General features: G+C 44.4%; 1 protein-coding gene across 1 annotated transcript; it reads left to right on the plus strand.

Moving 5' to 3' along the window:
• The first annotated feature begins 428 nt into the window (after positions 1 to 428).
• On the plus strand, positions 429 to 12,282 carry TEX36 (testis expressed 36). Its single transcript, XM_032595133.1, has 5 exons — positions 429 to 479; positions 4,956 to 5,087; positions 5,797 to 5,877; positions 11,492 to 11,740; positions 12,247 to 12,282. The coding sequence occupies exons 1-5, from the start codon at positions 429 to 431 to the stop codon at positions 12,280 to 12,282; spliced, it is 549 nt and encodes a 182-aa protein (XP_032451024.1).
• The last annotated feature ends 1,058 nt before the right edge of the window (positions 12,283 to 13,340 follow it).

The raw sequence follows: 13,340 nt of genomic DNA on the forward strand, positions 1-13,340 counted from the left end.
GTACAAGTATTTACACCATGGAAATTGGCCAACAGCACTACAAATCGGACTGTCTTCCAGAGACCCGGTCATCAAGCATTGACCAGCAGCCCTCGCCTTGTCCGAGCTCTTCCTGCCTTTTCCTTAAGGCTGTGTTGTCCTCACTTGTCTGACCCATCAATGGGGCTTCCTCAGCCGGGAGCCTGGGGGGAGCAGCCGCAGGTAGCCTGTGCAGGAACCCTCAGAGGGCTTAGAAGACCCCCAGCCCTCCCCCATTGTGATGGGGGCATCGGAATTCTATGGCAACAGTGGGTCCCCCTGGACCTCCCCTTCTAGGAGAGGCCAAGGGTCAGGAGCAGGAGGAGGGACGTCTTCCAGATGCAGAGAGTTTACGAGGCAATGGGGACATAAGGGAGCCAACCTCAGCCACCTTCCGCTTCCCGCAGAAAATGGTCAGAGGACGACGCTTCAACCCACCTTTCGACAAGGACGGAAGATGGGTGAGAAAGATGGGGACTCCTCTCGCCTTCCTCAGGTCACGTGGGTGTGGCCAAGCTCGCAGAACTGGGTCTAGATCCCGCTTCTGCTGCTTCTCCTGGCATCCCTTTTGAGGAATCGCCTCGCCTAGCCTCGGTTCCTTCACCTGTCGAATGGGACTCTCATGGCGTTCTCGGGGGGACTAAACGAAATAAATCTGGTGCGTAAAACACTCAGCACACTCGTGAACGTCCATGAGGCAGTCGCTGCTGTGTGCTTAGTGCTTCTAAATCAGTCTCTTTGTCTGTTAAATGGGATCATAGTATACACCAGGGTTAGAGGGTTATTGTGTGGATTAATGACACAATTCATATGGAGCGGTTAGTAGGATTCATGGAAACAGAGTAACCATTCATTACTTGTTAACTATTATATATATTAATGTATATACATATACATATATATTTTTTACTCCTTATACACCCTGCTTCATTCTTCAAAGATTTACAGTAATATATGGAAAATATTCAAAATAAAATAGGAAAGTATAAAAAAATAAAAATTCAGAATCAGTTTGAATATATTTTAGAAGAAGAGGCTGAGACCGGGAAAATACAGAACACATACAGGCCATATGGCCTACATGACAGCTATTTATATAATATCATCAGATTTGACACTGAGATTCCTGGCAGCCAAAGTAAAATGGGAAAGAGCGTGAACTACATAACACCAATCAGTCTCCAAGAGAAGAATACAAGTTTCTCAGACTAGCTTCCCTTCTTTCTATCAGCTACAATACCCATGAGGATTGTGTTGGCCTGGCTATCATAAAAAGCTGACTACAGCGTCGTCACCTTATAAATAAGGGTTTGTATTTCTCGAGCAACAACAAATCCAGAAGTAGGCAGCTCAGGGCTGGTACACACATCCGTGGGGGTCATCGGGAGTTTTTCGGTCCTCTGTTCTGTTATCCTTCGAGTGGGGCTGTTCAAGTCAGGCAGGTAAATGAGGGGGGACGGTCAAGGAACAAAACGACCCCTGGCACCTGTCCTCTAAGTCTGTCTCTTTGGTGGGGGAAAACAAAGTTATCCCAGGGGCCCCGCCCCGCAGACCCCCCGCTAGCGTCTCTTTGGGTCACGTGGCTGAGCTTGCTGCACGGGAGTTTGGGGAGGTATTTTTTATACGCCACCTCAAACAAAGTCAGGGTTCTGCTATATGGGGGAAAGCAAGCGAGAGCGTTTCGTTTCCTCTTGCGATCCCACGACTTCCCAGAGCCCGGTCTCGGGTCTAGAGGCATTGCCTCCCGGGGTCTGACTTGAGCACTTGCTGTGGGGCCCTTCTGCTGCCAGCACCCAAGAGCATGAACAGAATAGTGCTGATCCTGAAGCTTCCCAAAGTAACTTGCAGACACGTCGGGGAAATGAAAGAAATTGTTGGCTTTGAGTCAGCAGCGGCCCATTTGGGAGGACAGTAATTGCCACATTAGAGGTGACCGTCATTTTGCAGTTGACCTTGCTGGTTGAAATGTGGCTGTCGCCGGGTAGGAGAGGCTTTCTCCGTACACTTTCACCTTCCTGTTTAATATTGCAATCGTTGCGTGATTGAATGCAGCACAGATTTCACCGCCAACTAGTTAAAAAGCTGTATTTCACGGTTACAATATCTAACAGAAGGGTTTATGTCACAGCTATCATGTTATCACCATTCAATATATATTTTAAAAGAGTAAAATTAAAATGCTAGAGCCGTGGTTTTTTTTCCCCCCCTCAGTGATTTAGTCCATAGACTTCCGGAATACAAATGAACTCAAATCAGTTGTCACTTAGCTGGGGAGAGCGATGGTTCCTGATGCTGCAGAAACTCCCACCCTCCCAGCCCCACCCCTGATTTTCCAGAGCTGCCCAGACAGGAATGTTGACACAGCCAGACCGGAGGAAGAGAGAAAGGAAAGGTTACGAGTCTGGAGGCCCTCTGTATTATTTGTATTTACTTTGGAAAAAGAATTGTTTTAAGACATGAAAAAAATATAACAGAAGGAGTTAGAAGCCTATAGGTTGACTTTGGCAAATGTCTAGGGTATCTTGCTAAGTGGGAAAGCAAAGAGCAGAACAGTACGTATCGCACGGTCTGATGTTTGTAGAGTGACGGAAACCTCCTCTGCAGGTGGCCGTGTCTGCGTCTGTGAGCGCGCAGCCGCAAATATTGAATATTGTGATCCGGGGTGACAGAAAGGTGGGGAGAAAGTCACCAAAAATGACTGTTCGATAAGGAGGCGTTCGTGGTGTTTAGAAACCGCATGTATACTATGATCCTAGATATGCCACATTATACACAGGTACACACACACATCTACACGTCCGTGGCTGCACGTGCATGTAATGGGGATGTAGGCCAAGGATGGTCACCATCTGGGGTGCCTGGGTGGCTCAGTCGGCTAAGCGTCCGACCTCGGCTCAGGTCACGATCTCACAGTTCGTGAGTTCAAGCCCCGCGTCAAGCTCTGTGCTGACAGCTCAGAGCCTGGAGCCTGCTTCAGATTCTGTCTCTCTCTCTCTGCCCCTCCCCTGATCGTGCTCTGTCTCTCTGCTTCTCTCAAAAATAAACATTTAAATAAATAAACATTTAAAAAAAAAAAAAAGATGGTCACCACTGAGTTCAGGGGAATTTGATTGCTTTACGTTTTTATGTTCACATCTTCTTAAACCACGAGTATGTGTTACAACGGTAAACGGAAACAAATACGATTATCTTTGTTGTGGAAAAAAAGAGAATGTAATGGATGCATTTAGTTAAGAAATGTTTAAATAGTGGAACATAATAGGGGAAAAAAGTCATCCTCCTTCCTGGTTCCTTCCTCCATTCCTCCTCCTTCAGAGAGCCTTGGTGCTGGCTGCTGGCTGGCCGGGCCCTAGCTCCCGGCTGGCAAGGCGGGCACTGGCCGGGCACCGCTCTGATCCCCATCCCATCTCTCCTCGCTCCACGTGCAGTCATTCCAAAGTGTTTCCTGAGAGTTCTTTGATTCGGAGGTGTTCTGTAAGTTAGGCACTGTGGTCTTGCGTGCATGGATTATTTTTTTTCACATAAATGGCGTTGGGCTATAGATCTCATTCGCCTCTTTCTTTTCCCCACTCAGCACTGTGTTTCAAAGGCCGCTCGGCCGCTGTGTGTCACCTAGCCCAGTGCTGCTCATTGCTGCCGAGAACACCCCACTAAGTACACATCATGTAGGACGTAATCTCCCCCCCTTTTGACGCAAACAGTCACGTACTGAACGCACTTGCACAGGCAGGAAACAGGAGCCACCTGAGTGTACAGGTACGCTGTGACGTGAGAAGGCATGAGGGAGAATGGCAGTGTTGGTCAAGTTCCTTATAATCCGGCAGAAAGCAAGGAGGACTGGCCTGAGGCCTGGCGGTAGGTTTGGGGACCAAGGAGGGGACAGCTGTGAGCAAAGATACAACCTGCTAACGGTCATCGAGCACTCTCTGGTGCGTGCACTTTCTCTTTTAATCGCACCCACGCTGTCAAAGAAGTGTTATTATTCCAATTTACAGACAAGGAAACTGGGGCGTGGAGAAGTGAAGTCTCTTGCATAGGGCTGACCTCATAGGAGAGAGAGCCGGGATTGGACTCGGGAACTTTGAATCCACAGTCTATGACCCAGCCACCAAATTCTGCTTCCTCCCTTTGTTGGAAGGCCTCGGTGCTCTGACCCCGGAGATAACCTCTGGCTGAAGAGAGCTGCCTCCTCAAAAATCACCCCTTCTTCCTAGATCAACCCACACCTGGTGACTGATGGATGAGGGTGCAGAAAAGCCCAGTCCCGTCGCCCTAACTCAGGATGATTTGAGAGGCCATCACGCGCCCAGAACTCTCTGTGGGGTGGGTCAAGGCCTCTCTTGGGACGTCTTCCCTCTGCCCCGTCCTATTTCCTTCCTTCCTGTTCATAGGGAGATGCCAACAGCCTCCCCAGATAATCTTTATTATTACTATTTTGCTTTGTATCCTATCCCCTATTTTTTCCCTCTCCCCTCTACCGTTCTACCTTCTCAGGGCAGAGTCAGCTATGTTTCTCCTCCACCTCCTACCGGGGGAGGTTGGCTCACCCCTGTGAACGTGGGCTGGGTCCTCAGCCCCAGTACGGGGAGCGCCCTGACAGGAAGAAAGAGCTCAACCCGTTTCTGTCTTCTCAGAGCACATCAGCTTTTGCTCACAGGTCACACCCCCCCTCACCAGGCCACAGAAACATTTCCAGGCTCCAGCACAGCAGGGGCGGGCCCCGGTAACTTGAAACAGCCCGCAGTGATGGCCTTGGGCCATTACAATATTTTTTGGTCTTGGAAAGAATACTTGCAAATTACGAAAATTACGCCATTTCCTTCGCCCACCAGAAGCACCCAAATTGCATTTTGATCACGTTACAGAGGAAGCCCCGATACTTGGCTTTGAGGTTCAGATGTGTCTGGTTTTAATCACGGCCTGTGCTGGTTTTCTAGTTCCCTCAGATTGGACTAACGCAGAAGACACCAGAATCCATCACAAGTGCTATGTTGAAAGAACCCCACAGCCCACGTGTGTCTCAGCAAGTGGAGGGGAGGCTACCCCCAATCTACAAGGTTCGAGAGAAGGTGAGTCCCGAGTGCTGGCCCGGGCCACGCGTCCCTGTGGCTCTCCAAGGGGGCGGCACCCACTGGCATTCCTGGCCTGTCAATTCTTCCTCGGAAGGAACTACTCTTTCGTCATCTTTGGGTCCTTAAATGCCGGTAGCATCCCACCTCCTATCCTGGTCACTCTGACACCCCAAATACTTCCTAGAACGAACTGCCTCCTGGCTGAGACAATCAAGTTAGGCTCCTCTGTGGACAGGAAAACACCATCTTCGTTACAGCTCGCAGATCGTTAACATGCACGTTCTGCCTCCCTGGCCAGTTCACCAGCGACTTCAGGGGCACGAAGTGGCCTCAGGGAGAAGCCAGTGTGGACTTCACCCTTAGCTAACTCACGCAGCCAACTTGGGCCAGGATCCTTATTGGTCAGAGGAAGAACTTTGGTCTTGATGGCCTCCAAAGTCCCTTTCCAGCTTTCAATTCCACGAGCTTATACACTTTTCCTTCTTTGCCTCCAAAGAGGGTGTTTTGAAAGAGAATTTTTATGATTTTCCGCAAGGTCACCAATGAGGTTGACTTTTAAAGCCTTGAGTTGACAGGCACACCCATGACCTCCTGTCCCTCGCCGTCTGCTCCTCTCCGGTGATGGGTTTAGCTCTGTCTGCAGGTTCTGCCAGCACGCTGGGGTTCTGATGTGTGTTTTTTCCAACTCCTTCCCAATCTCTTCTAGCAAGCGGTAGATAACAACTTCCCCTTCTCCGTACACGACAATCGCTACAGCTTTCAGAGCTCTGGATGCTACCTTGACTCTGTGAGTATTTCCCTCCAGAGTACTAGCAAAACTGGGAGCGCCTCTAGCACGTGATGCTAGACGACTTTCCCCAACTCGGGAACAAGGTCATGTGTGCACCTCCCACTTCTCAAAGTATGAACTGCCCCATTTGCGAGCTTTCGTGGGAAGGTCTGTAACGGGAAAGAGGGGTTTCCCAGGTGTGTCTCTGGTGGACAGAACCAAGCCCCCCCCGGGACAGGTCAGAGGGAGGCGAGCTTACAACGTACAAAGGACTTCCCATAACTGGAGTTGTCTTTCCCCTAGAGGGGGTGAGTTGCCCTCAGCGGAGAAAATAAAGTCTGAGAGCACGTAGTGGTGGTTAACACAGCACCGTGCCGTGGAAACCTATATGTTGTGAGCGGACACGTGACTGGAAAGGTTCTAGTAGCCCCGTGGAGTAAAAAAGAGGTGACATTAATTTTACTAATGTATCTTATTTAACTCGATAATTCCCCAAATGATCAGTTCGACATGTAATCATTACTCATGAGATATTTCACATTCCCCAAGCGAAGTCTTTAAAATCCAGTTTTGTGTTTTATTCTTGTGGCACCTCTGAGTTTAGAAGACCCACATTTGCGGTGCTCATGTGGCCACGGGGCTGTCAAAGTAGGCAGGGGAGGGTTAACACAGCTGAGGTAGAGGGTTGGATCACGTGATCTCTGAGACTCTTTACCAACTCTGAAAGTCCATGATGATGACGACGACGACGACGACGTTAATAATACCCACCATTTGTAAAGCATTTGCCCTGTGCTAGCATCTCCTACGATCTCATTGAACCATCACGACAACATTGCTGGCTAATTACTCTTATCATCCCCGATTTAGAGATGAGGAACCTGAGAACGGTGATGCTAAAAAGCTTGCCCGAAATTACTCTTTCCTCCAGGCTACCATCTTTAAGCTAAATTGAAGTGGTTTAACCTAAAAAAGAATCTGGTTTTCCCTGGCAGAGTGTTGAACACAGAGCGAGAATACCCACTCTGCCTGACTCTCTAAATGGAATGTTTAACATCATTTTTTAAATTATCAAAGTAACAGATGTCCTTTACAACTTTCAAAGAATACAGAATTAAATAAATTTTCTTAAAAATTTGCACTCTTACTTTCCCTCCTCACAATCCTACCTTGAGGACTCACAGATAATGGTTTGGTGGGCAAAATTTGAGAAATTTTTGCAATTCACATGCAAATATACACATATAAGCGTATATGTTGTTAATGATATAAACAGGATTGTACCACATATATTCTATCAGAGCTATGTTAGTCTCATAGAAAACACTGGAAGCTTTCCAACTTCCTCTACATTCTGGGATGGTTTATATAAAGTGTGGAATTTCAGTTTAACGAGGTTTAGGTAGAATTTGCCCATAAAATTATTTGAGTTTGAGAACGTTTTTAGTTTTTGTTTTTTTGTACTGTTTTCCCTTTTTAATTTCTCCATTGATTATTAATCTATTAAAACTGTCTATTTTTTTTTAATTTTTAAGGGTTTATTTATTTATTTAGAGAGCATTTGAGTAGGGGAGTGGCAGAGGGAGAGGGAGAGAATCCCTGATTCAATCTCACAACCTCTCATGACTGTGAGGTCATGACCTGAGCCAAAATCAAAAGTCGAATGCTGAACCGACTCAGCCACCCAGGTGCATTGTTAAGATTTTATTTTTAAGTAATCTTTACACCCAGTGTGGGGCTTGAACTCACAACCCCGAGGTCAAAGTCACACACTCCACCAACCGAGTCAGCCAGGTGCTCCCCAACTTTCTATTTCTTCTTGGGTAGATTTTGTTGACCCGTGTCTAAAGTGTATTTGTTTCCAAATCTGTTGGTGTAACATCTCCTAAAATACTCTTAGTTTGCTGTTCTTTTATATCTGTTTTGGTTGCGTGTTTAATTCATATACTTGTAACTGTTTTTTGTTAGTAAACCTACTAAAACTAGGAATTTTCCTTAGATTATTGCTTTGGCTAATCTGAACATGTTTTTAAACTAGAGTTTCGTTATTATTTGCTTCCAAATAGTCTATGATTTAATTTTTAACTCTAAAAATAATTTAGAAGAATGTTTTGAATTTTCTACGTAGCTAGAATTTTTTCAGATCAACTTCTGTTGCTAATATCTAGTTCTATGGTTTATATAAGTTCTATAGAATATGAATTTTGAATTATAAAGATTATCTTTGTTATCTTGTACATGATTGATTTTAACAAAAATTTCATGGGTGTTTACAAAGTTGGTTGCAAAATTCTTAATTTTATTAAAGGCCATTAATTATGTTATTCAAATCCTTCATAACCTTTTCTTAATTTTTGTCTTCATTTGTCAATTTTTCCTTCTAAGATTATTCTTGAGTTTCTAAATTTTTTTAACCTTATGTAATTCTTTCAACCTTATATAGTTTAATATCATATTTTTCTGCATAATAATTCATGAATATTTTATGTTCTTGGTGGCTCTTATTATTTATCAATACGAAGCATCTTTTACATACTTTAGTGTTTTTAGGCATGAATTCTGAATTGCAATATTAGCTTTGCCACTATTACTTTCCTTTTTTTTTTTTTTAAATAATTTATTGTCAAATTGGTTTCCATGCAACACCCTGTGCTCATCCCAACAGGTGCCCTCCTCCATGCCCACCCCCCATCAATCCTCAGTTTCCCCTCTTCCCCACCCCCCATCAATCCTGTTTATTCTCAGTATTTAAGAGTCTCTTATGGTTTGCCTCCTTCCCTCTCTGTAACCTTTTTTTCCCCCTTCCTCTCTCCCCTGGTCTTCTGTTGAGTTTCTCGGGATCCACTTATGAGTGAAAACATGGTATCTGTTTTTCTCTGCCTGACTTACTTCACTTGGCATAACACCCTCCAGTTCCATCCACGTTGCTACAAATGGCCAGATTTCATTCTTTCTCATTGCCAAGTAGTATTCCATTGTATATATAAACCACATCTTCTCTATCCATTCGTCAGTTGATGGACATTTAGGCTCTTTCCATAATTTGGTTATTGTTGAAAGCGCTGCTACAAACATTGGGGTACAAGTGCCCCTATGCATCAGAACTCCTGTATCCCTTGGGTAAATTCCTAGCAACCACTATTACTTTCCTATTGCTAACATTCATTACTTACATTATGGTTTATTCCTTTGTCTTTTACTTTTTAGTCAATTTGTATTTTTTATTTTTTTTTTTTTAATTTTTTTTTTTCAACGTTTTTATTTATTTTTGGGACAGAGAGAGACAGAGCATGAACGGGGGAGGGGCAGAGAGAGAGGGAGACACAGAATCGGAAACAGGCTCCAGGCTCCGAGCCATCAGCCCAGAGCCTGACGCGGGGCTCGAACCCACGGACCGCGAGATCGTGACCTGGCTGAAGTCGGACGCCCAACCGACTGCGCCACCCAGGCGCCCCAATTTGTATTTTTTAAAAAAAGGTTTTTTTATGTTCATTTTTGAAAGACAGAGACAGAGCAAGAGCGGAGGAGGGGCAGAGAGAGAGGGAGACACAGAATCCAAGCAGGCTCCAGGCTCTGAGCTGTCAGCACAGAGCCCGACGCGGGGCTTGAACTCACGAACCGTGAGATCATGACCTGAGCCGAAGTCCGACGCTTAACCGACTGAGCCACCCAGGAGCCCTTGTATTTTTTTAAATTATAAATAGAATAGAGCATTTTTTTTAAATCTAAGAGTCCTTGTTTCTTTGTATAAGAATTCCATCCATTCCAATTGTAATGATAGTTTATGTTTTGGGTTTTATTTCTGTTGTTTCATTGTCTGTTTCCTATTTACCATGTTTGCACCTTGTTTCTTTTAATTTGTCCCTCTCCTGACTTAGCTAGATTGAATTTATTTGCTCACTGGCTTCTATTGTCTACCAGTGGCTACCCTTAACTATAAATGTTTAAGAAATACATTGATATTATATTACCCTATGAATATAAAATGTAATATCTATAGTTACCCCCCAACTCCCAGCCCCCAAGGGTATGGCAAGTTCTTCAACGTACTGACCTTCCTCACTTTAGTGGCCAGACTGTGCTGTCCCTACTCATGGAGGTGCCATTTTCATGGGATACTGTTAAGTGGCACCTCCTGGGTTTCACAGCTATCAAATTGAAATCCTGCAAATTTCAGTTCCAGCTTTGTTTCTCTCTCCCCCCCTTCCTTCCCCCTCCATTCCTTCCTTTTTGTGGATTCTTACCTGAAGTTTCAATCTATTTCAATTTTTCATAGTTACATTATCAGCAAGTATTTAGATGTGTTTACATTTTTTTTCATTTTTTCATTTTTTATTTTTTAGAGAGAGAGAGCAGGGAGGGGTGGAGAGAGAGAGGGTGAGAGAGAATCCCAAGCAGGCTCTGTGCTGTCAGCACAGAGGCCGACATGGGGCTTGAACTCACAGACCGTGAGATCATGACCTGAGGCGAGATCAAGAGTCAGACGCTTAACCGACTCATCAACAATCTTCTGGAAGGATTAGGGCTCCCGTTGTTATTCCCGGCAAGTAGTTAGATTTAATTACAAGCTTTACTTGTTGCTGTCCTTGTACCTCTTTCCCCTATTCATTTTGTCTCTTTCTTTTATTTTATTTCACTTTTTTTCCTGGACTATCGGCAAGTACCTTGTTAGAAAGGTGCTCGGGCAGCGTCTTCCCTTCGTGTCTCTAGAACCAGCCTCTCCCGTTCTCTCTGCCCCAGCACCAGGGACACATCTATGGGGACTACATTCCTCCTCAAACCCCTTGGATCTGGAGCCTCTACACTGTCCCCGTGAGGTTCCCCACAAATAGTCCCGCTACTAAACTCCCTTCAAATTACCCTAAATTGAGGGTGCCACCTGCTGTCACTCTGAATGATACCGGTCCTTATGAAACAACAAACTCACTTTGCTACAGAGGGTCCTTGTGTGATTTTTTTCAGCTTCCCGTGGGTTTATCGGATGTCACTCCATCATGAGTCCAGGACGATCTATAATGTAAAGTCTGGGTAATCTCATGTCCCTTTCCTTCTAGTCTTTTGTCGAAGCATAGTGTTTTCTTCTAATTATGGGTCAGATCGAAAGCACAATTCTGAATACAGGGTAACTCTCAGGTTCACATGTGAGGTCCGGAGAGTTAATGAGGAATCCTGTGGGCAGACCCCCAAGGGTGTTGCTTCCTGAGTGGGAAAGAGTTCAGCTTCCCTCGGAGTGAGAACCATCTACCCCATTGAATGCTGGGATGCAGCCAGAGGCAGATTCACCGAGGTGCCACCTGGGTGCAGAGAACCTGACTGGGGTGCCTGGGAGTCTAGGCTGGCTAATAGGCTGTTTCCAGCTGTGGTCTCTCTGGTTCTGCCCTCTATGTCTCTAGAAGACCAATCCCCTTGGCAAGTAAATCCATTGGTGGAAGTGGAAGGTTACGAGAACAATAACGAAACTCCACCAGCATGCTTTCGGTGTTGATTTATAGGTTGGGAAAGGATACCTCTCTTAGCCGTTGCCATGTTGTATATTAAGACATAGGCCATCATGTAGCTGGTTTTATTAAAGACTTCAGAACTCTTTGACTTTGAATATTTTTCTCCTAATCTTCTTACAATTCTTCTCCAGGGCCTGGGACGTAGGAAGATCTCCCCAGAGAAAAGGCAACACGTTTCAAGAAATTTCAATCTGTGGGCATGTGACTATGTCCCATCTTATCTTGATGGCTTTTCAAATAACCAAATATCTTATGTCTGTCAAGAAATCGTGGTGGTCCCAATTTTCAGACGCTTCCCAAAGCATTATAATGAGATATGGAACTCTTTTAAATTGATTCCTCAGAGAAGCTATACAGAGTTTTTGAAAAAGAATCCCAAAGTAAGTTTCACTATTGACAAATTTTTGGTTCTTCACGGGAGCCCTAAATCCTTCCAGAAGACTGTGGATGAGTTTTGTAATATTGGTATCGCCCTGGACATTCTAAAAGCGTGTGTTTTCCGGTCCAGCACCACTAGTTGAAATAGGATTTACATTAGAGGTTAGAGACTATATACGCCTTACGCGGAGGTGAAGTACTCTTGCAGTGATAAACAGAGACTAAAGTCCTTATGTTGAGAAACTGGAAAAGCTACAGATTACGTTATCATCATGTCATTATGTTGTTATGTTATCACTCCCCACCTTGAAAATATTTCTGTTTTTTAATAAGGTTGAAAAACATTCAAGTCCTTATAAAATAAAGATATGCGAAGATACACACACTGTAAATGAAAGGATTTTGAACAAAAAATGTATTTGAAGGAACTTTAAAATTGCCACATTACCTTTGGGTGAAGTTTTAAAAATTATGTAATTAATATATGATTCTATTTTTCTTTTGAAAGTTCAAACAATACAGAGGAACCAGAAGTCCCCCTTGATTTCATCACATCTCCAATCCTTGTCCTGTCCCCAGAAGTAAGTTAACCATTTGTTTTTATTCTGTGCGCTTATAATGTGTAACTACATATACATTTTGAACATAAACTGTTATACAGCCCATAATGCTCTATAACTTTCTTTTTTTTTAAAATTTTTTCTGATGTTTATTTATTTTTGAAGGAGAGAGAGACAGAGCGTGAGGGAGGAGGGGCAGAGAGAGAGGGAGACACAGAATCCGAAGCAGGCTCCGGGCTCTGAGCTGTCACCACAGAGCCCAAAGCGGTGCTGTCACCACAGAGCCCAAAGCGGTGCTCGAACTCAAGACCGAGAGATCATGACCTGAGCCGAAGTCGGCCGTTTAACCGACTGAGCCACCCAGGCGCCCTTTTTTTTTTTTTTTTTTTTTTTTTGATTTTCTTGGATTTTCTATGCAGACAATTATATCGCTCGTGAAAATGGTAATTTATGTCATTGTTACCATTTATACATTTCCCCCCGCCCTCTGGTTTTGCATCAGGCACAATTTGAATATTAGCACAGATAGTCCTTATTTTGAACTTAACCAGGCTGCTTCTAATGTGCCACTCTGAAGTCTGACTATTGCTGTAGGTTTTAGATAGATAATCTCTATCTAGTTAAGAATCATCTCATTTTTCTTAAGTTTATTATTTATTTTGAGAGAGAGAGAGAGAGAGAGTGCATTCACATGCCCATGAATGAGGGAAGGGCAGAGAGAGAGAGGGAGAGAGAATCCCAAGCAGGCTCTGCAGGGTCAGCACAGAGCCCGATGAGGGCCTTGATCTCACGAACGGTGAGATCACGACCTGAGCCCAAATCGAGAGTCCAACACTTAACTGACGGAGCCACCCAGAATGATCTCTTATTCTTTATTTCCTGTTTTTTTCCCCCTAAGATATATTTTTTTAAGTCCATGTAAAGTATGTACATGGGAAAAAGAGAATCAAACAATGAAATACGGTTTCCCTGATATCCTTGACTTCAGTCCCCATTTTTCCTCCCAGTGTCAGCCCTACTGACACTTTTTTTACGTGCCTAT

The sequence above is a fragment of the Lynx canadensis genome, chromosome D2 (genome assembly GCF_007474595.2).
Source record: "Lynx canadensis isolate LIC74 chromosome D2, mLynCan4.pri.v2, whole genome shotgun sequence".
Taxonomy (NCBI): domain Eukaryota; kingdom Metazoa; phylum Chordata; class Mammalia; order Carnivora; family Felidae; genus Lynx; species Lynx canadensis.

Excerpts from the sequence above, each read along its gene's own strand:
- TEX36 (XM_032595133.1), top strand. The coding sequence starts at position 429 with ATGGTCAGAGGACGACGCTTCAACCCACCTTTCGACAAGGACGGAAGA. Across the intron at positions 5,088-5,796 it reads TCTACAAGGTTCGAGAGAAG|CAAGCGGTAGATAACAACTT; the intron begins GTGAGTCCCGAG and ends AATCTCTTCTAG. Across the intron at positions 5,878-11,491 it reads CTGGATGCTACCTTGACTCT|GGCCTGGGACGTAGGAAGAT; the intron begins GTGAGTATTTCC and ends ATTCTTCTCCAG.